This window comes from Penicillium hordei, assembly GCF_028827395.1.
Source record: "Penicillium hordei strain IBT 12815 chromosome Unknown utg000001l_segment0_segment0, whole genome shotgun sequence".
NCBI lineage: Eukaryota > Fungi > Ascomycota > Eurotiomycetes > Eurotiales > Aspergillaceae > Penicillium > Penicillium hordei.
Window position 1 is genome coordinate 1,992,533 of NW_026623142.1, and position 22,154 is coordinate 2,014,686.

Consider the following 22,154-nt stretch of genomic DNA (forward strand, 5'->3'; position numbering starts at 1 on the left):
AGAGTCGGGTTCACAGGGTGGAATCAGGTCACTGAAGAACAAACATTATCTTGGAAAGTAAGTCAGAAGTCCCTGGTTCATGCTAATTGTCCACTGAATAAGCAATTCTAGTGATACAGGTATTATATATTAAATAGGGTGCTTTTTGAAGCACAGCGGAGTGTTCTTACCTATAATGGCACTAATATCATCTTACGCTGACTATATACCTAGAGGATATGAATTGGAAATGATGAGAAGTAAAGTGTCATAAGAGAAGCCTGACAGGTGGCATGGATTTCATATTGAAAAGCCCAGGAAGACAAACTAATAGGGGAAGCACCCCCCAAAACGCCAATCATCTCGCCAGTAACCCCTCTAGATACATATGTTAGAGCTAACATCTCGATGTAGTAAAAGATGTGAACATATAAAAAGCTCATAGAACATGCAGGAAAGAAAGCCCATTCTTGGGATTTGGCGCCATAGCTAAAAACGAGGAGAGAGGTGAAGACGAGTAGATGTGACGATAGGTGGTAGACAGATAGAGAGAGAGAGTGAGAAAGGGCCAAAAAAAAAAAAATCAAACGCGAAAGAAAGTGTTATATTGGGGATATAGTTTCCCATAAAGAAAATCATATCGTGCGTAATTCATAGCAAATTGAAAATGACCATTCCAAGGATATGATCTTCAATATCAAATGGATGCCATCCATTTGAGATACTAGCGATCCTGCGCCAGCAGAGTCAAGGAACGTCTTGCGTCTAGCTCGAAATTAAGGTGTTCCCAGAACACACCGAACGGAAAGAAAAAGCCGTAGGAATTTACCTCACATGACAGTACAGCCACCACCACTCTGGGCTCGTCTGCGTCTCCCACCAAGAGCAGAGAGAGCGCCCACACCGTAAGCATCGTTCTCGTCTTCGTCTTCATTGTACAGACGCTCAGCTTCACGGGCACGACGTCGACGTCGGCGAGCACCAGCACCAGCAGCACCAGCCTCTTCGGTCGCGACCATGTATTCGGCCCATTTCCGGTCCAGCCGGGATGCAGCAGCGAGATCGCCGCGCAGGACACGTTTCGTGTGCTCATCAACGGTCATCTGCCAGCCATAGAAACATTTGAGCTGGATGATTTCGTTGGGATAGGTGGGTGCTGGTGACGGCGAAGGGGAGGAAGCTGGGGTGACGAAGGTACTTGTTGCCGGGGAGGAGCCATCGTCTGATGTTTGAGTCACCGTCACCACTGTTGAAACGGGTTTGCGGGAGGCGCGTCGGATGTATGCGTTGCTAGAGAGGACTTCCCGGACCCCTGCCCAGGTGACGTTGGCGCAGTCGAATATCATGAGTCGTAGTCCGACTTTGGGGACCTCGTCGCTGTACCCGCGGCGGCGGACACGGAAGCTGGCTTCCATCAGGGTCAGATCTGACACTCTGGTGTTGTCCATTTCGACGGATCGGAGGTTTGGACAGTTCTTCATTACTCGGAGCATTCCTGTGTCGCTGAGACTCTCGCAGTAGCTGATGTTCAAGTGTTCCAAATGTTCGGCACATGGAGACTCAGCCAGCTGCACCAGGGTGCGGTTCGTCAAGTTCTCCAAATCCTCTAGTTCCAAATGCGACAAGTTTGGTGTCGTGCGAATGACGTTCATGACGGATTCATCGGTCAGCTCCGAGCACTGGGAAACTTGCAGGCCTTCCAAGTCTGGAACGTTATAGGCTAGGCTTTTCAACCCATCGTCACTCACTTCAGAGCAATGGTGAAGGTCCAAATGGCGAAATTTTCGGGGTGGAACGATAGGCCGATCGGTTAGAATATCCATATTGGGGTTCTCGCCGTGGATCAGCATCTTCAAGCTCCGATCCGTCAAGTCAGTACGACTCATGATCAAGCGATCCAAAGTATTACGCTCGAACAAAGCCAGAGTGAATTTCTCATCTTTAAACCCGCGGATTTCGCTGGCCCTAAGATCCTTCAATCGCTCACAGGACTGGACAACCCGAAGAAGACCAGTGGTATCAACATGATTGCACCAAGAAACATTTAATGTCTCGAGTTGCGGACAAGACCGTGCAATGACCTTCATGGCCGAGTTTGTGACACTTGACAGGCCTGAGAGATTGATGTATTCCAAGCGGGGATTACGAAGGAGGAAAGAGTAGATGGATGCCTTGTCGATACGACAACCCTCGAGCGAAAAGTTGACCACATTCCGACACAGATCCGAAATGCGTTCTCCATCCGAAGACCACTTCTCACGCATTTGGACGCAGCCTCTGAGATTGAGGTCTCGGACAAACGGACCGCCACAAGTGATAAGCTTGACCAAAACATCACTCGGGATCTTAGAGTAGTACTCGGTGGTATCGACCTTAGACCATAATTGTCCGTTGTAGCACATCTCATTCCACGTTTTGGACACAGCGGAGCAGCGGACAATTTCTTGCGGGGTGAGGTATTGAAAGATCTCCATCTTAAGTTCTTGTGGCATATCGCCCCAAAAATCAAGAGTCCTGGCCGGTTGGGATTCTGGAAGGGTGACCTCCTCGAATTTCACTCCCATCGGCGCGGTACGTGGCGATCCACACGATGCCGGCCGCACATCAAAGGGCAAAGGCACGGTGCGAGGCGTAGTGAAACCAGGGCCATCGGTGTCCATCAAACGAATGCGAACGTTCGTGCCCTGGGGCTCACCGGGAGAACTAGAACATCCGGGAGTAGCGGGCCGAGGATTGAGGCCGCCATAGAGCTGGGAGGAACTTCCATTGCCTAGACAGGGAGAGTAGGAAGGCGAAGATAGCGAAACACAAGAAAGAGAAGCCTTATGGTCGCGGCGGTAACTAGTAGTTGACGAGGAGCGGCCGCGTCGGGTCAACGTCGGGCTGGACGACATGCGTTGGAGACTCTGCAGTAACTTCTGACGACCTTTGAGTTTTGGCGGTTGCTCTAAAGGGATCTGGCCTGCCAAATTGGTCGGGCTGTTCGGAGAGATACTACCCGGGGAGGGTAGGATCTCATCGGATACTTGGGAGGTCATTTTGGCGACTTGGTTCAGTCTGTATCACCTGTTCTCTGGTCCACTGATATCTTGTCACGCCTTCCGGGGGGTGTCGGCACGGTGCGGAGGTATCACACGAGCAGTAATAACGACGGAGGATAGTGGAAACGGGTAGAGCGGCGGGCGCGCAGTCACCGGAAGCTCTTAGATGTGCATAATGCTAGATTTCAGCGATGACCGGTCTTTTGGATATTGATCAGCGCTTTGAGGAATAGAGGAAACAGAGAAACAGAGAGAGGGAGTGATCAGAGCGTCAGGTGGGGAAATCAGGTTGTCCGTTATTGTTCTCTCGGGGCCCACGGCCAAATAACCGTGGAACAGGTTTCGGCAAAGATGCCGTACAGAAAACCGAGAGAACCGAGAGGGACGAGGAGAAGATATAGAGGATATGGAGGGGAAGTTGAGAAAAGGGAGAGAGAGAGATATATGCAAAAAAGAAAAAGAAATGGCGGAATGCAGAGACAGGAATGCGATACATCTATGAAACTTGGTATTAACCCAACCATCACATAGCAGATGTTGTACTATGCAAGTACTCCCCCTCTACGTTATCTGCTTATCGGTCCCCACCTATTAGTACTAGGCACCTGTATATACATGCATGTCTGTACCTTTCAAATGCCGTTTTCTTATTATTTCCCATCTTCTTCTTGGGTAACTCTGGAGTATATTGTGTATTGTGTACTGATTTCTACAGATGTATGTACGATACCAGTGTCATGGCACAGACCCATCTGATGTGAGACCAAAGCCCACACTCGGCTGACGACGCCTTGAACGAAAGACAGACCGACAGATTCCCGCCCCTCAGGCCAGAACCCACTTAAAGGCCACGATCCAGAGACATTGAGGCGATTTGTTCCTGAGAGACAAACCGTTAGATTTCATTTTCACCTTTCTATTTTCGCTGGTGGGGCTATGTGCGGGGGCACAGACTAACCCGTGGTATGAGGACAGAAAACCCATGGAATGGAACATGCCATATCCATATCTCCTATTTTGTAGTTTTACCTAAATAGGTATTTTGGTTTTTATTTCACTTTGTTTGACTGTCAAGAACACTGAATTTCAGTACAACAACATGCCTACAATATGTATTTGCGTCAAATTGGAGATATCCAACTTCCAAGGTTCTTAGCTTGGCATATGAAGTGGAGATTGCCCCCATGATAATGATAACCCAGGCTAACCCACACCAAGACTGGGTTTTGCCAAGGACTACAAAAAACCACTGGAACGTACTACGCTAAATGTTCCCCCGCAATTCGCCCAAAGCCGTACTGCGTATGGAATACGTTGTATATGATATCTACCCTCTTGGGTTCTCTAGGTCACATAAAGAGACATGCAAAGGTATTCGCAAAATCAAATGCCATGAAAAAAAAAGGGGGTGGGAAAAAAAAAGCTTGATAAAATAACCCCGGGTAAAAAATAAGACAAATCATACGTTGATGTTCATAATCATCACCCATCAACGTGATCATAGGTTAGAAGAAACAGACACTCGCTCCACACCGGCCCCGAAATGATACCCAGTTCCCTGGAAAATTTTGCATCCATCATCAAAACGTAATCAACTTTGTGGGGTATCGTGTTATTTTTGTTTTTTAATAAGTAAAAGGTGGAGGGAGAAGGAAGAGTGGTAAGAGAAAGGATTCAAATGTTTGATTCAAGCCCCCACCATCCAGGGGTGTTCAAGCACTTCAGTAATGGTAAGTCGATTGTCAACGTCGCGATCGAGCATCGTGCGGATGAGGTCAATGCAATCTTCCGAGAACGGAAGGAAGGGAATGCGGAGGGGGTGGTCAAGGATCTCATCGACGTTGTAGAACGGGTTCTCTTTGTAGACAATGGTATAAAGGAGAATGCCTAGAGCCCAGATGTCCTGTTCCTTGCCTCGATATGACCTGCCCTGTAAGACCTCGGGGGCGGCATAATCTAATACATACAGTCAGTATTTTGCACCTTCCATACATCAAAAAGACAAAGAAACTTACCAATCGTTCCCACAAAGACATCAAACGGTCCGTTTTTGATGTAGGCCGCGCTCCCAAAGTCGATCAACTTGATCCGTCCCTCTCCATCAAGAACCACATTCTCATCCTTGATGTCTCGATGTACAACCAGTGCTTTGGTGTGTAAATGGTTAACGGCGCTAGCAACCTGTTTGAAGATGTTTCGGCACTCCGACTCATCCATGTTGGCCTTGAGCTCGATGTAATCGAACAGGTCCATCCCTGGGAGCCCGTGAGGAGTCATTTCAATGTAATAATTGATATCGTCTTCGAAGAAGCCTTCCATCTCCACAATGTTTGGGTGCTTAAGCCCATCCCGCCGCAGGAATTCCAGAACATGGATCTCCAGTGGTACAGTACCGAGCCGCCGATCACGAGTCCACGTATCCACCAGGATCCGCTTCTTCGTAACGAATTTCAGCACCATCCTCTTAGTAGGCTGCTTTTTTGAACGTGCCAGTTTGACTTGGCCGTAGGCTCCTTGTCCCATCTCCTCGAGAATCACATAGTCGTTGATCGTTCGTTTTGCCGGAGGGTCGTTCTTTGCATTAGCAGCCGAAACCGGAGGGACGGGCTGCGCGGGACGGGCGGTAAGAGGCTCAGAGGCAGCTTCACTGAGCTGTTGACTGAGTGTTGATGTCGGAGATTTGATCTCCACAGATATTTTGCCATTTTCTGCAGTCTGGGTATCAGCGCCGGCGTCTGACGGGCGATCTGAATCAGGGTCATGTGTGGGCGAGGTAGGCTTAGAACTTGGCACAGATGATGGCGATATGCCAGCAGCGGGTCCAGCAGCGTGGAGCTGTCTCGAGTAGGTTATCCACAAAGCGTAGACCAACTCTGTGACTGCAATGGTATCGTCACTGTCATCAGAGTCGCTGCTGCGATCGCTGCTTTTTTCTGTCTTATCCTTTGAGAAGAAGGTTCCGCTCTTAACCACGCGCAGTTGAATGTCCACGACAATGGTTGAGCCATCCCGATGCTTGGCAAGCAAGCCACTTGGCTCTGTAAACACAGAGGCTGCATTTGCTTTTCCATCGCGGAGAATAGAAAGTGTCCGTGCCCGTCGGAAGCTGTGCTCGGGTACGACGATACCATCAACCAGTGGCACATTGTCCTCCTCGGTCAAAACATCTAGAATTTCATCGAAATCGGGTACAAGCTCAGTGATGTGGAGTCCCTCTGGTCTTTCTTGGCCGAATAGGACTGAAGAGAACACGGAGTTGGAGCTGATCACGTTCAATGACGAGGACGAGAGCACCATCATGCCTGCGACATGAGGAAAGCTGGAGACTTGAAGAGTCCGATCTCCTTCTCCCTTGCCAACAGCGACAGGAATACAAACGCCAGCGGCGGTGCGGGCGGCAAAGTGCTTCAGCTCCACGATTTTAGCCAATCCCTTCTTGAGGGATGTCTCAAGAGACTCCGATGGCAAACAGGGTAAAAGGTCGGTGATCGACTGGCCTTGTTGAACGACCGATGGGCCCCATATTTTTTCAACTTCACCTTTGGCACTCACGACGTTCCATGAATCGTCGCACTGGATGGACGCAATATTCTCCGTGATCTCTTCCACAACCCAGATCAGGCCACCACGCTTTTCCATAACCCAGACGCTAGCGGACCCCCGTGACCCGTTGCGTTTTTGAATCGGGACCACATCGCCGCACAGCAAGACCCCGCGTGATTTATTGGCCGGGTGGTTGTTGTTTCGGGCATTTCTCGTGCTGGAGCCATATCCGTCATCGGTCTGCGCTCTCCGGGACTTTTCTCGTGAAGATGGTTTGCTGAGAAGTTGTGCTGTAACTCCATTCCCAAGACCTCGAAATTTGGGATTGACAGCGGAGATGTTAGCTCTTTCGGGTTGAAGTGGCATTCGGGCAGCGGCATCAGTGCTGGGATCTCGAAGTTTGGCCTTGAGCCATTCCTGGTGCTCCTTCTGTACAACCTCCAGGATGCTGAGATGGCGAACTTCGGACTGAAGAACACCAAAGATGAGACATGACAGATCATTAGCGGCCAGAATGGTCCATGGTTCCTTGGCCTCGGTCCTGAACACAGCCTGGGAAGCCGGGGTCCACTTGCTGCTATGCGCGTGGAGGGCGGGGATCTGGAATCCCAATCCAGCAGTCGAGGCGTTAAGCGAGGTGAAAGAATCCGCGGAAGTGGTGTATGGTTGTGCTAGAGTTTCCATCAGCTTGCTCCTAAGAGAGACAGAGCATAGGTCCGTGTATGTACGTTTTAAGCTTACGCGCCTGGATGTAGGTGCAGAGACCAGGTCCCTCCGTTGGTTGGAGATACGATCGCTGGGCACTGGGCTCAACAATTGGAAGCTTTCAGAGGGATTTGACCCCGATGCGGTGGAATCCTGGGCGCCGTCTCGGGTGCTGACCGGGGAGGAATCGCCATCTAAGAAGGCCTTCTCAAAGACATTGTCGCTATTAATATCTGCGGGTCCTGTGATGGGTCCACGGCCGTGGATATGGTTTTCCTGGGTTTCGAGCATATTTGCTCGGGCCAAAAGCTCCATTATACTTTGCATCTCCGTGTCCCCACTGGCGTTTGCTTGTGCGTTGGCGATCGCGGCATTGCTTGCGGCCCATCCCATCCGGTCGCGCATGAAATCAATAGATCTCTTGAGAATGTTCTGACGACTGTGGAGAAATTCCTCGGACTGTTGGGCGAAGGAAAAGGAGTGTAGCGACTCGAGCGGAAACCGATGTAGATCCTCTAAATCTGTAAAACTTGGGCTCGACAAACGACTGGTGTGAGCTCGAGAAGATGAGCGGGAGCGGGGAGAGGGAGCGGGCCGCTGGCTAGGCATGGGAGCTAGCGATAGTGACGAGGTAGACATGTTTGGAAGAGTCAGTACTCGCGAGGGTTGGTTTTGGCGTATACGATCCAGCCCAGATGGACCAATTCCATGGTCGTTCTCGAACAACGGAGATCTGTTGAAATACAAAAAGGGTTAAGGTTGTGTTAGAAAGTAGAAATAATATTGTTGCTGACCTGGAAAGAGGGTCATATCCTGAAGAAACACTGCCCGCCGAGCTCCTAAGGTGATCTGTCTGTAAATAAAGGTTGTGCAGTCCGGACTCGGATTCGGGCGACTCAGAGAGGGATCCTAACGGCGACGAAAGAGGACTCGGCTCGCCTAAGCTTGATCAGCATGATTCACCTAGCTTATTATCAACTCAATCGGCGCGTCTCGAAGTTTCCATTCCACGGGCCTTTCAAGGAAATGTGACGCTTTCAAATGATCAGACGGTTGATCTCCGCGGTCAGATGCATCTCCGAGTATGTTGTAGCGGATGACCGTGATCACTCGGGAGAAAATCAATTCGCGCCCTGGTTGCTCCAAACCCTTCCGAGGTTTCTTTTCGGGTGATCGATGAGTCGTAAGGTCAATCTGAACAGCAACCCTCACCTCCACTAGTCCCAAGGCCCATGAAATGTGAAACAAAGACTGAATATCAACAAAAAAAAAAGCATGTGCGCATGACTGACCATCATGGTTGTAAGCCGACCCCATCCCCGAGGTCTCTCTTCTCTCTCTGTTGTCTCTCTTTTTTGGGTTTTGGTTGTTATGCTCGACTTCAAATTCAGATAATCAGATGGGAAACAAAAAAAAGGACGAGGCTCAATCGCTCAATCGAGGTGAGCACTCGTGAATGTAGTTGGGGTATGCGACATGTATGGGCCGGTCATTCGCAACTGGGACGGGGGTTGGGCGGGCAGCTGCCTCGTAGGGTCTCAGGCGGCATATGTGGCGTCGCGGCTGGGCATGCAAAAGGTGAAGGACAAGCAGCTGAGGTCGAGGTAAAAGGATACAAGGGGTGAAGAAAAAGAGAAACAGCAGCGGGGAAGAGAGTGGGGAGAAGGAAAATGCGAGAAAAAGGGAACTGGGTCCCCCCCTTCCGTGATGTAATAACTTTTTTGTATTTATAACTTTTATATATGGCTATATTTTATATCTAACAGCCATTTCTCCTTGGAAAGAGAAAAAAGTGAAAATAAAATAAACATTCTCCCTTGAACAGATGATTTGCCTTACTTAGATCGGCTGATCGACATATTTCTATCCCATGTGGCGGAAATCTACCGTTGAAGACTGGTAGAATCAGATCTATACAGATAGAAATGAGATATCTTCAAATAGAACCACCATGCTACCACTTGGATACTTGAAGAGTATTACCCCGCTCGGTCAATGCAGGAAGTCATAGCCAAGTTATTTCCGCAAAATCTCGAGATGATGTAAAGTGGCTTTCTCAAATAGATCCGAGCGCCTCATGTGAGATTGGACTCCAGTGGGCTACTTACTTCTATAAAGTTGTCGCAAATGGAGGTAGAAAACCGTATTAAAAACAATTAGAGGTCAAACAGATGCCTCCTTTTGTGGAATGGGTGTTTGCAGCCAATTTCCACACGGGAAATTATAATAATGCAGCTTAATAGGAGATAAGAAGTGGGACTAGGTTCGACCCGGAGGATGTATCCCCCAGTGCATACGCAAGCAGTGACATTGGCAAAATCGGCAGATATCATTGTGGGCCGGTCCCCAACAGAGGGTCCCGAGAGCCCCGAAGGCTGTGTAGCGCCAATTCACTATGCTTAGAATCGGCCCCTGGATTGTCATCTCCGCTCAATCCGAACAAGGCATTGGGTTTGGGTTTCCCTCGGGTTTGGTCGAGATGTCGAGTCTGCTCCGGCGGCGGCGATGTCGAGCTAACAAAGCCCGACAGATTCCGACCACCGCCAAGCATCCATGAGAATCCCGAATCCGTCATAGAAGGTCGCACAGTTGATCGCGAAGGTATTGCCCGTGCACTCTCCTTCTTCCTGTCACTGTTTGTCCGATTTGCCGTGTCTAGGATAGAATTGGTTCCACTCGCGGCTTTCGGCCCGGTCGTATCCGCTTTGGCGGGATTTATTGTTCGGGATTGACTCTCGTTCGCCACAATGTTGCCGTCTTCTTTACCCACTGTTGAGGTCACTGTCTCTTGTGACTCGTCCGATTCGTTTATTTCGCCATCTACACGGGGGTCAAGAGGGAGATCTACTGGCATGGAAGAGTCTCCGAGGCAGACCTGGACACTCTCAGCTTTGACCAGAGCCTGCTTCACTGCGCTGTTCGTATCGGAATCGAGGTCATTGATATTTGCCAGCTGCGAGCCAAGATCGTTCAGTGCCTCGCGTAAAATCGTCGCCAAAGCCTGGTTCCTTTGCTCAAGTAGATTGATCTTTGTTTCCAGTTTGGCCGAGGCCGCCGTAGTCGATTGTATGTCCGAGGTTGATGCTGTAGAAATAGGCCTCAAAGAGCCAGGACGCATATTTGGTTCAAAATGCATTGTCTGCATATTTTTCCTGGCTTCTGTCACGGCGCCTCGAACAGCCTTGGCTACGCCCCATGTCTCTGTCCGGCGCTGAATCCCCTGGGAGACGTCTTGGAAAAGAGATTCGAGACTTTTAGGGCTGCTTCGGGCTGGTGATCCAGTAGGGGAGTTGCTTTGACTGCGTTTCTTAAAGTCTTCCCAAAGGAAGGCCTTCCTCGTGGGCCGTGTACCAGGAGGGTTGCGAAATTTCGAATCGGGCGGTCTACCGGAATATTTTGATATGATGAAACTGCCTCGATCGGCGGTAGGGTTCTGTTCCAAATATAGTGCATCATGTACAAAAGTTTGAGGCGTTTGTGGTTGGGGCGAAGGGTAGCGAAGTAATAATGTTAAGGCGGTTGTATAGTCGGCCGTGAGCACTAAATGATGCATGTCAACAAAATAAGATACGATGGGGAATCGAGCAGGTCGACCAACATTGCCAACGAATTCTAAGCAGCATTGCAATGCATGTGAAATCAACAAGATCAGACCGTAGTCCATGGGCAAAGAGTAGATCCCACATGGTCAGCACATCGTCAAATGGAAATTCTCGCCCAAACAGAAGGCGCATCCAGCGACTTTTCAGTGAGTTAGTACAAAAAAAAAATTGGATGGGTGTCCGAACGCAACTTACGTTAAGAAAATCTGCGGTAATACGTCCACAGCTTCCAGGTGCTCAGCGAGCTCATGATCGATAACCGCCAAAGCTTCCTTATGAAGATAATGACACCGATCAACTATCGGAATGACATCAATCTGGCCATTTGCCGACCGTGTCTCGCCGTGTTCATAGTATATGCGGGCCGTCTGCATGACAGAGAGAAACAGTGTAAATGAATCATGTTCCACGAATTGTGCATCAAGAAGATTTAGCATCAACCCCTCACTTTTGTCCTTGTTCGCATCAAGTCCTCCGGGGTGTGGCTTCACTGAGTCTCGATCTACTGCCCAGAGAATAGGCGCGAGTAATTCGTGCATTCCTTGTCTATAGCCGACATCAGGATTAAGTTTCGAGTAGACGAACAGGATATCAGTCAACTTGGATTTCGTGTCGGGCTCTTGGAAAAAGTAGTTCTCCTGCAGGCATCGATCGACATCTTGGAGGATCTCGGTACGGAGCGTCTCATCGTGTCGGAGTGTTTGCCAAGGGGACTGATTCCAGCAAGAATTAGTTAGACAGGAGCATTCTTCAAGTTCACGGAAGCACAGCAGATATCCATTTAAGTACCTGCTCATCATCCGCCAGCGGATCAACAGTCGATTCTAAATCGTCCGGGTGTTCGATATATTTCAAGAAATGATCTCGCAACGCGCGATAGGCATCCCGGGATTCGTCGAGCTTAGGCGCCCATTCGGTTTTATCTAACCCGTCGAAAACTAGAAATGCCTGCAAGAAGAGTCAGCCTATATCCCCGTATCACGTTATCAAGTCCACAGAACCTTCCAGCAGACCGACCTCAGTCCGTCATTGCACAGGTTTCCTCCTTGCTCGGATTGCAAAGCCGCTCGAAGGTCAGAAGATGTATCGTTGTCGGAGAATAGGATGCCCCATCTCTTTCTGCGAGGGTCAGTACAAGTAATAAATTGTGGACAATTTAGGGGAAGTACCTAGTCTCCTCAATGGTTCTCATTGCTGGGGATGACGGGGAGAACCTTAGAAGACGAGGGGATGCGGGCGATAGTAGACCGCCCGTGCCTTATCTCGCGCTACTCGGCCATTGCGACATTCCACCGCTGTATACTCCGGTTGAGTTCGGATTACGAAGTTTGCACATCTCAAACGATACAGATTGCGGCTGGCATCGACATATTCGATCTTGTGTTGCCGCCCCCTGCAGACACTCCCGACATCGCTGTACCGCTGCACTTTATGTCACCTCTCACAGCTTCATGACAACGGTGGACATTCAAAATGTCCGCAGATCTGCTAGCAGAGTTTGGTCAGGCGCCTGCTCCAGACAATAATTCCAGACAACAGTCATCGCAATACCAGAAAAACTCATTCTTCGATGAAGATAAGAATATCGATTTCTTCGGGTCATCGAGAAGTGTGCAGCACAACGAACGTCCCAATCCGACCTCGGAAGCAGTCGGTCAATTTGCAGCTCCAATAGCTCCGTGGCAGGGCCCTGGTCAGGAATTTGACCTTCCCCTGAATCCACATAGCGATGTCTTATTTGATTCAGCATTTGACACACCAGCAAGTGATGCAGACGACGACTGGGGTGATTTCGAGGGCCCTGATTCAAACACTCAACATGCACAATCAACAGCTCTTCAGCAATCAATGACAGCCACATTGTCAAAACAAAAGCCTCGGCAGGATGCTCCACAAGTTTCTAAAACAATTGACTTGCTAGATTCACTTTCAATGCAAGACTCGGCACCAGTTGTGAAACACCCGTCGGAAATTGCCCAAAAGAACCAAAACTTTGGACCTGGTAATAACCAACACCAGGCAACATGGGAGGATGATTCATTTGGTGACTGGGGCGATTTTGCCGATGCACCCGCTAGCCAACCTCCCCCCAAAGTTCCCAAAAAGAGAACAAAAGCACCTACAAAACTGCCTGTTAAACCCAATAAGCCGCCTGCATCAACCTGGGATGACGATGCCTTCGAAGACTGGGGTGACTTTTCAGATGGGCCTAGTGTGAAGGCTGTGCCCAAATCCAACCCCATTTCACCACCGACAGTCCCTAGCCCAGCTCCTAGTAGCTCCGTTTCTGAGACCACAGCCCCCGCAGCCACCGTCCGTCCAACAAACATCCCGCCACCTTCAGTCCTTCTCGAGTTATTCTTAGACGTATTTGATTATCTCCAGAAAGAGGCTATACTCGCAAAATCCCAGCTGCGATCCTCGGCTCCACCGTCATCATCCTCAAACACCATTTCTACAACAGCCTTGAATATTCACAATGTACTTCAATCGGCCGCCCGTGTAATTGCAGGACGAAGTCTCCGGTGGAAACGTGATACAATCCTTAGTCAGAGCATGCGAATCGGCCCTGCCCGTTCCGGCAAAGCCGGTGGTATGAAACTTAACAGCGTGAACAAGCAAGAGAACATCAAAGAAGAACAAGACGCTGTTGATGTACTTACCACTTGGCGTGAACGGGCGGCGATTTTCAATGCTGTTCTACAAGCGGCAGGCCAGCGGCCGATCCCTACAGTCCCAGATCCTAGTGGACTCAAGGTTATTACGGCGCGGGCGGACCAGGGCGCACTGAAAGCCTCCCATCCTTGTGCACTTTGTTCGCTTAAGAGAGACGAGCGGGTGTTACGAGTGGACGAATCAAGTGTTCAAGATAGCTTCGGGGAGTGGTGGACTGAACATTGGGGCCACACAGCATGCAGGCAATTTTGGGAGAGGAATCGAGATTTGCTTGGGCAGCGTTGAAAGCTACATAATGTACATAGAAAATAAAAAATAAAAATGAAGTATACATGTATAAATGTTAAAATGTATAGAAAGACAAAAGGGAAATGTCAAATGACCCAACAGAGGTTGAATTATGTGAATCATCGGGAGGGAACCCGACGACACATCTATCTATCTCTCCTCTCCTCTATCCTCTTGGACAGATAAGATTGTGTATCCACATCTTCATCCAACTATCTGATTCGTCTTTCTCTTCTGATAATAAGAGATCCCCCTCACGGCCCTCATGGGCCCCGCATTTCGGCCTGGCAGATTTCTAACATATCTCAACACAGATGGCGGGCAATGGAAGAGTCACAAAACGGTCGTCAAATGCGTGAGTAAGATCTTAGATTAGTGGAAATAGACACTGACAATATAGTTGTGTGCGATGCCGGAGACAAAAGATCAAATGTTCCGGGTCGCAGCCATGCGACGGGTGCAGCAAGCGAAAGCTTAGCTGCATATTCAACGATCGTGATCAGAAGATCCTGGTAACAAGAGGGTTTGTCAATTCAGTGTCTTGAGAAGAGTCGATAGCTCACATTTCTTGCAGCTACATTCTGGAGCTGCAGCAGAAGATCGCGCGTATAGAGCAGAGCGAGAAGGGCCAAGTGAGCCCTTTCAGCTCGAATTTCGATACTCAAATTGGTGTGTCTTGCTTTCTGCTTTGATAATTACCTGCTAACCTATCGCATATTCTAAAGATCGCGAAGACGTACCTCCTTTGGAGAGGACTAGTACTCCAGAGGAGCATGATGAGGACCAGAACCTGGAGGATTTGGACCCCGGGCTAGCCAACCCGTTATCATCCGGTCCTCCTGCTTTTATGTCTGCACCAAATGGCCGCACATGTAGGCTATCCTGCTTTCTTGGAATGCGCAACTCTAACATCTACTACAGTCTATCTTGGAACATCATCCAACTGGTCGTTCACTCGACGAGTTCTCAGCTTGGCACATCAGCACCTCTATCAGGATGCACTACCCACAGAAACTTTGATATTTGATGAAACGACCTATGAACTGGGATGGGACGGGTTACGAACAACCCCGGGCCCAGATGTCCCGGTCGTCCCGACTCGTGACCATACCATGTACCTGATCAACGCCGTGCAATTCCGGTGCGGGCAATTGTATCATCTTTTTGAAGAAGATGAGTTTATGAGCTCTTTGCAGCAGTTTTACTCAGGAGATGGGCATTCCATGACAAACAGCTTGTGGTACATCCATTTCCTCCTGATATTGGCTTTTGGGAAAGGATTCGTTCAGCCCAAGGCTCAAGGTAAAAAGCCACCGGGGGTGTGCTATTTCGTCAAAGCTTTGCAACTTCTGCCTGACCCGACTGCTCTTTACCGGGATCCTACGCTGGGAACGGAAATCCTATGTTGCATCGCCTTATACTACCAGTGTGTTGACTATCGAACATCGGCACATAACTACGTAAGATTTCTAAAGAAATGGCTCATTTGAAATACCCGACTAACAAATGCCCTAGATTGGCCAAGCCATGCGGATAGCTATGGCACAAGGAATGCACACTAGTATGCCAGTTGAAGATTTAGGACACGGCATGGTCCAAAGATGCGGCAAAATTTGGTGGACCATTTATATTCTGGACCGAGAAATGACATCGTTGATGGGTCTGCCTCAGTCGATCAATGACCGACATGTGCAAACCCAGCTTCCTACCTTTGCAGACCCATCGGAGACAATGTCATTAGGCATGCACATCAAGTTGTCCCAGATCATTGCCGAGGTGAACAGTAGTAAGGTTTCCCGAGCCTCCATCGTGAATCATCACCCCTAACAAAATAAACAGCAATATATGTTGTCAATGGACGCATCAACCGGACTTTTCTGCTGAGCACCAAATCAGCTTTGGCGAACATCGCAGGGCTTGCCGATGAGCTTCGCAAGTCATTCCCGCTACACTTGGATCCAGGCAGCGGCGTTTCTCGAATATCAGCATATTTACATCTTCAATATCACCAGGTACGTGCCTTACTCTTTGCGGGAAGAGACGCATCCACTGACCAAACACCCGATATTCAGTGTATCATCCTAGCCACCCGACCTCTCCTATTCTGCTTTCTTAAAATCCGCTTTGAGTCCCCAGAAAACTGCCTGGAATCCCTCAATGCATCCCGAAACGTCCGAAACTTGATGCAGATGTGTCTTGAATCTGCCCAGCACATCATCAGTATTCTCTCCAGTTTACAGAGCCAAGGTCTGCTAGGTAAGACAACCCTTCGGCTACTGATATGCCCTCTCAACTAACAACCAAATTCCAGAAACCTTCCTCCCCTTCGATCTAGAATCAGTCTTCGTATCCACAATCATCCTCCTGATGGGGCCGGCAATCGACCCGCGAGTACTAGAAAGCCACCCTAACTGGCTAGAGAAAGCCTATGCCATCTTCGACGAAATGATCAGAGACGGAAACCAAGTTGCTAAATTCCGGCGATCAGAGCTCCAGCAGCTACGTGAGACATTAACAGGATGTCTCTCTGGTGATCAGCCTCGACACTTAGCAGTCCCTGAATTCTTCCAACAACCCAATGTTCTTCCGGGCCCAGCTTCCCCTTCTGCAACACCGATTCCTGGTGCTATACCTCAATCTGTTCGATATAACGATGCGCTTCTAAGGCCAGATCCTGATTTTGATGTGGAGTGTGATTTCAGCACGATGCTGACTTCGGCTGAGATTATGGCTGTTGCGGACTCGATTGAGAGTTATGATACTGAGTGGGTGTCTAATGCGATAATTGAACATAGTATATGGTAGATTGAATGTGTGATGAAGCGACGATGGCAAATTTGTTTCCACCGATGTCCTCAGTGCAGTGTATCCATTAAATCAAATCTAGCTGGTCTAGAGCTTGTACGGTTAATGATACGTTTGTTTTGAAGCTGAAAATTCCCAAAAGAAAATTTTAAACACATGTACTCTGCTAGTATTCAAATAATTTAAAGCTTAGACAAAACCGGAGGACGAATCTCAGAGAGCTCCTTCGACTCACCAAGACGCCAGCTCACATCACCACCCCAATTCCCCTTACCCTCATTGGGATCGGTATGCTTCCATTTCCACCGCCCTTCACGCTGCTGCCCAGCCTGCAAGAAATCGGAGACCCACGATCCAAAGATAGGGAACATCTTAAACCCATGCCCCGAATCACCAGACAACAAAACAACCGACGACGACGTCTCGGGAACAAAATCAATAATAAAGTCCGAATCATCAGTATCCGCAAACCAACAAAGCGACTTCTTAACCAGCGGACGATTCGCCAGCGCCGGAAGAGTCTGCGCCAGCAACTTCCTCATCTGCCTCTCATCATGCTCCGGCACAAACGCACTTTCCTCCAAAGTCCCAGGCGCATGAGAAACCCCAGTCTGAGGATCCGTATTAATATATCCACCTCCCATAGGACAAATCTTCAGCAGGTTAGTCTGAGGATCAGGCTCAAAGAGGAATCCTAGATCACGAGCGTAGGTAACAGGAATACCACGCAGCGCAGAAGTCTCCTCATCGGTCAGATGAACATGCGCAACAGACCACGACTTAGCCACGACCTTCTTCCCGACCTCCGGGACAAGACGGCCGACTGCACCGCCCGCTGCGACGATCACCAGCGAAGATGGATGGAACTTCCCATCCTTTGTTCGGATTCCGGAGCTCTTCTTGCCGCGCAGTGTGCTGACATAGACGATTTCATCGACTGCACCGTGTTCGCCAAGGTAGAAGCGTACGCCGGCTGCCTGCGCGGCGCGGTATACTCCCGCCAGTGCGTTGCCGGAGTGTGCATACCCGTCGAAGCGGTTCAGGTATCCATTCCATCCGGTTAACGGGCCATCGAGCTGCCAGCAGGCTTGACGAATATCGTCTTCGCCATCGATGGGCACGACATGTGGTTTGATTTGATCGCTTGCATTTGCCGAAGCCCGGAATCTATTGAGGGTGTCGATGGCTTTCTTGGGTGCTTCGCCAGACACGCAGTGGAGGAATCCAGTCTGGTGGAAATAAGGTGCGAAAAGAGGTGTTTTCCATGCGGCAATGGCTTTCTAATCAAATAAAACAAGATATCAGTCAGTGATCCACTCGATCACTATACTTTCATCGAAGATGGTTGACTTACAATTGTCAAATCGGTGTAGAATGGATCCTCGTATTCCGCGCGTACAATCTTATTCAGATCATTAGCGGCTGAATAGCGTGGAGGGATATGTTCATCTCTCTCAAAGACGGAAATATTCGTGAAGCCCGAGCGAGTCAAATGAAGAGCGCTGGAGAGCCCAAAGGCTCCGCCGCCAACAATGATGATTGGGTCGGACTTTGAGATAGTCATTGTGAAATGCGGTGGAAAACTTCTACCAGATGGTCTAATTATTCTATATCTATAGTTACACAGCTCACTATCCATGGTTTAACGGCGTCAATTCCGACATCAGGGCCTAATGCGGGGGCTGCGGAGAAGTGGTCTATCGGGAGGGTTCCCGATGTGCCCAAATGGGCTTTTTGATATTTTAAATTATCTGGGATATTCTTGATAAGAGAATGGAGCCACGTAAGAGGCCATAACTGGACAAGATGAACTGAAATATCATATGATATGGTGAGGGGTAGTTGAAAGATCGAGTCCTTGAGAATAGTTGCATTTAATTTTATTAGTACAACCAAAATATCCACAAAAGACATAGAATTCTAGTTGGACAACAGTCTAATCAATGTAAGTCACGTTCGCTATATGGATGAGTTCGGTGATACATAGAATAACACAAATAATTAGACGGAAGTAGTGGACATTCCTGGTTATACGTAGAAAAGCCCTCAATATATTGTCGTAGAGCGAGAAACCCTACTCCGTGTCATTATCTATTATCTCATAATTGTAACACTATTAAAAGAACATTCTAAAAGCCATCTAAAACAACATCTAAAAAGACATCGGAGTATAGCGTCCAATACCACCTTGGGCTAGATGAATCGTATTATCGTCAAGTATAGAGGCTTACGCAGTGGACTACTCTTATGTCTTATTATCTTGGAAGTGGGTTTAATAGAAATAAATAACAGTATGCTTGAATTGCGAAAGTACATACCTTAGCGAAAAGAATCTATAAACTATGCATTTTATATCCCAACATTAGTGGTTGCTGGGGTAAGTGAACCCATTTTCCTGACCAAAGAATTCCTCCTTAATCAACCGGGGGCTAACGAAACGACGAAGAGGGTCAGAGCTACCAGCCTTGTCGTTAGTTCCGCTAGCACGAGCACCACCGAAAGACTGCTGGCCGATAAGGGCGGCGGTTGTCTTGCAATCTGTAAAGGTAAACGGTTAGATATAGGAACAATTGATGTAGACAGTGTGAGACTTACTGATATAGAAGTTTCCGGCAGAGTAGCGGAGCGCATCTTCAGCCTGGCGGATAGCAACACGGTCCTTGGCAAAGACAGCACCAGTCAAGGCAAATCCACCTCCATTTTGATCAACAGACTTCAAAGTAGAAGCCCATTCGGCATCCTTGTAGATGTGCACGGCAAGCACGGGGCCGAAGATCTCCTCGTTAAAGAGACGGTGGTCTGGTGATTCGGCTTGGTACACAGTAGGGTGCACATAGTATCCAACAGATTCATCATAAGTACCACCGGCAATCAGCTTAAGCGAGGGGTCCTTGTTGCTGGCATCGATGATGGACTTGATCTTCTCGAATGATCCACGGTGGATAACAGGGCCCATGAAAGCCTCCAAGTCCTTATCCGGGCTTCCAATGGTAATTTCCTTGATTCCAGCCTTCAGTTTAGTAAGGAACTCCTCTGCACGAGACTCGGGCAAGTAGAGACGAGATGTGGCGGAACACTTCTGACCCTGGTACTCGAATGAGCCGCGAATGGTGTGGTTGACTGCGCTGGTGATATCGGCAGAGGGATGAACGAGGTGGAAGTTCTTTCCGCTGGTCTCGGCAACGAAGCGAGGGAATTCGCGGTATGTCTTTGCGGCAACACCCTGACCGATCTTGCCATACAGAGAGCGGAAGACATCGGAAGAACCGATAAAGTTCAAGCCGGCAAAGTCGCGGTGTGAAAGCACAGTCTCGGTAATAGCTTCGGGATCACCGGTCACAAATTGGATCACGTTGGGAGGCAGACCAGCTTCCAAAAGAATCTTGTAGAGAATAGAGCTGGCGTACACGTTAGATGCCGAAGGCTTCCACAGTACCACGTTACCCATCAGGGCAGGTCCGCAAATCAGGTTGCCGCCAATGGCTGTGAAGTTGAATGGGGAGACGGCGTAAACGAAGCCCTCCAGAGGACGGTAGTCGATGCGACTGCGAGTAGTTAGCAAACGATCCCATAACAGTAGCTCAAGACTTCAACATAAACTAACCTCCACATGCCATCACTGCCACGAGTGGGCTGCTTCTCCAAGATTTCAGCTGCCCAGTTGCAGTTGAGACGGAAGAAATCTGCCAACTCAGCCGCGGCATCAATCTCTCCCTGCCAGATGTTCTTTCCTTGTCCGAGCATTGTAGCCGCAATAATCTCGTATCGGTACTTGGTGCACAGCAGCTCGGCAGCCTTGAGGAAGATCGAAGCTCGATCAACGAATGGGGTATCTTGCCAGCTTTGCTTTGCCTCCAGGGCTAGTTCAATCGCTGATCGGGTCTGCTCATCGGTGGCAAGTGGGTAGTTTGTGAAGGTAGTGGCATGTTCGGCGGGCAATGGTTGATCCCAGGACTTGGAGCTCGCCTGGAATTTTCCATCAAAGAAGAGCTCGCTCCGCACAGGCAGCTGGGAGCGGAGCTTGGTCAATGCTTCTTCAAGCTTAGCACGCTCCGGGGAGCCTTTCTTGTATAGAGGCTGTAATATAATTAGCATGAAGTTAGGCTAAATAGTTCCGTCAGACTCACGTTTGGTTCGTTTCGAGCATCAGGGAGGCGGAATGGCAAGGTAGTCTTAGCACGAGTTTGGATAGAAAGTCCTGCAGGAACGGCGCGCAGGCGAGAACCAGTAGGCCGTGCCGAGCGAAGTCTCATGAGTGTAGTAGACATTATGAATAGCAAGTCTGAGTCAAGTTAATGGCAAATGTGAACTTGACAAATCAGTGACGACGAACAGACTGATTTAAACGTCAACGATAAACGACCCCTCCTAAAAATATCGGAGGCTTCCCCGTTTACCCCACATGATGGTTGCAGCGAGCTTGAGCTCTGCCGGGCAAGATTAAGCTAGATTCATAGCTGCTGTTCGAGTATCTGCAGCATCGGGAGGCCTCCCGGTGCTCGTATCAGGCTGGATTAGGTAGTGTACTCCTATCCATATTTTCGAAATAGATAAGCATGAGACGTGGAACTATGTACTTCAAATTATCACTATGCAACAAGAAGCTCAATCAAATGAAGTCCGCTGGGGCAGTCCTGAACTAGGACAGCTGGCCGGCGATCTCGCCGCAGCAGCAGCCTCGGCATCCCTAGTAACACCCGCGGTAGCAATTATCGACAGGTTCGTCTTAACACTTCCAAACGCGATTATTCCGCGCTAACAGGTTTTTAGATCGCTTGTCGAGCAAGCTGCCTTCAAACAACCCATTCTCCGCGGACTTCGTCGGCATGCGCTCGGGGCCCTCCGGCAACCAGGTCTGTTTGTCTTCCAACGACCCTTTGGTATTGTCTGGGCCCTTTACGCGGCAACATATTCTGTCGCAAATGTGACCGACACAATCGGTCGCAAGCTTGAGATAACCGCCGCGGGGACGATCACATTTGCCACGACTATGATGGCTAACGTGCCGCTAGCGCTGTGGAAGGACATCCGATTTGCGCAGGAATACGGCACCGGCAGGGGTCCCGATGCCAAGATATCGAACACTCCAATCTCTGTCCCCCTCCAAAACAAGTCATTGGCACGAACTGCAGCTGCTATCTTCCTTGTAAGAGACGGTGTCACTATCTTTGGATCATTTACGTTGGCCCCGTGGTTGTCGGATGCAATCCCCGACCGCTTGGCGACTCATCCCCACGCAAAGCCGGTCATCACCCAGTTGACCGTGCCCGTCCTGACTCAGCTGGTTGCTACTCCACTACATTTGTTGGCGTTGGATATGTATACACGGCAATATACTGTGCCCTTCTTGGAAAGATTGAAGCATTCGCAGCAATATCTTCCCTCGTCGACCTTTTTGCGATGTGTCCGTATTATTCCTGCGTTTGGAATTGGGTGCTTGACGAATATAGAGTTGCGCTCTGCTTTTCATGGCAAAGTATCGGGTTGAGCAAATCAATTTATTATCTAACTGTAT

The 22,154-nt window shown here is 49.1% G+C and overlaps 8 protein-coding genes across 8 annotated transcripts; 3 read left to right on the plus strand and 5 right to left on the minus strand.

Annotated features, from left to right (window-relative positions):
* Positions 1-809: 809 nt before the first annotated feature.
* On the minus strand, positions 810-3,017 carry N7537_000747 (F-box domain protein; the record flags this gene model as incomplete). Its single annotated transcript, XM_056891805.1, has 1 exon — positions 810-3,017. One exon carries the CDS (start codon positions 3,015-3,017, stop codon positions 810-812), a length of 2,208 nt encoding a protein of 735 aa, XP_056756800.1.
* Positions 3,018-4,707: 1,690 nt separating this feature from the next.
* On the minus strand, positions 4,708-8,585 carry N7537_000748 (serine/threonine-protein kinase; the record flags this gene model as incomplete). Its single annotated transcript, XM_056891806.1, has 5 exons — positions 4,708-4,976; positions 5,036-7,234; positions 7,292-8,001; positions 8,063-8,207; positions 8,561-8,585. The coding sequence occupies 5 exons, from the start codon at positions 8,583-8,585 to the stop codon at positions 4,708-4,710; spliced, it is 3,348 nt and encodes a 1,115-aa protein (XP_056756801.1).
* A 1,012-nt stretch (positions 8,586-9,597) lies between these two features.
* On the minus strand, positions 9,598-12,062 carry N7537_000749 (GTPase-activating protein GYP6; the record flags this gene model as incomplete). The annotated part of the gene is made up of 6 exons (XM_056891807.1): positions 9,598-10,808; positions 10,867-11,009; positions 11,066-11,583; positions 11,660-11,818; positions 11,872-11,989; positions 12,040-12,062. The coding sequence occupies 6 exons, from the start codon at positions 12,060-12,062 to the stop codon at positions 9,598-9,600; spliced, it is 2,172 nt and encodes a 723-aa protein (XP_056756802.1).
* A 281-nt stretch (positions 12,063-12,343) lies between these two features.
* Positions 12,344-13,831, plus strand: N7537_000750 (uncharacterized protein; the record flags this gene model as incomplete). The annotated part of the gene is made up of 1 exon (XM_056891808.1): positions 12,344-13,831. The coding sequence occupies one exon, from the start codon at positions 12,344-12,346 to the stop codon at positions 13,829-13,831; it is 1,488 nt and encodes a 495-aa protein (XP_056756803.1).
* Positions 13,832-14,148: 317 nt separating this feature from the next.
* N7537_000751 (uncharacterized protein) lies at positions 14,149-16,639 on the plus strand (the record flags this gene model as incomplete). Its single annotated transcript, XM_056891809.1, has 9 exons — positions 14,149-14,189; positions 14,235-14,357; positions 14,409-14,503; positions 14,560-14,706; positions 14,756-15,294; positions 15,350-15,620; positions 15,674-15,846; positions 15,907-16,090; positions 16,146-16,639. 9 exons carry the CDS (start codon positions 14,149-14,151, stop codon positions 16,637-16,639), a joined length of 2,067 nt encoding a protein of 688 aa, XP_056756804.1.
* A 182-nt stretch (positions 16,640-16,821) lies between these two features.
* N7537_000752 (NAD(P)/FAD-dependent oxidoreductase) lies at positions 16,822-18,203 on the minus strand (the record flags this gene model as incomplete). Its single annotated transcript, XM_056891810.1, has 2 exons — positions 16,822-17,919; positions 17,994-18,203. 2 exons carry the CDS (start codon positions 18,201-18,203, stop codon positions 16,822-16,824), a joined length of 1,308 nt encoding a protein of 435 aa, XP_056756805.1.
* A 798-nt stretch (positions 18,204-19,001) lies between these two features.
* N7537_000753 (uncharacterized protein) lies at positions 19,002-20,907 on the minus strand (the record flags this gene model as incomplete). The annotated part of the gene is made up of 4 exons (XM_056891811.1): positions 19,002-19,177; positions 19,235-20,184; positions 20,244-20,716; positions 20,767-20,907. The coding sequence occupies 4 exons, from the start codon at positions 20,905-20,907 to the stop codon at positions 19,002-19,004; spliced, it is 1,740 nt and encodes a 579-aa protein (XP_056756806.1).
* A 323-nt stretch (positions 20,908-21,230) lies between these two features.
* Positions 21,231-22,127, plus strand: N7537_000754 (uncharacterized protein; the record flags this gene model as incomplete). The annotated part of the gene is made up of 2 exons (XM_056891812.1): positions 21,231-21,358; positions 21,410-22,127. The coding sequence occupies 2 exons, from the start codon at positions 21,231-21,233 to the stop codon at positions 22,125-22,127; spliced, it is 846 nt and encodes a 281-aa protein (XP_056756807.1).
* Positions 22,128-22,154: the final 27 nt, after the last annotated feature.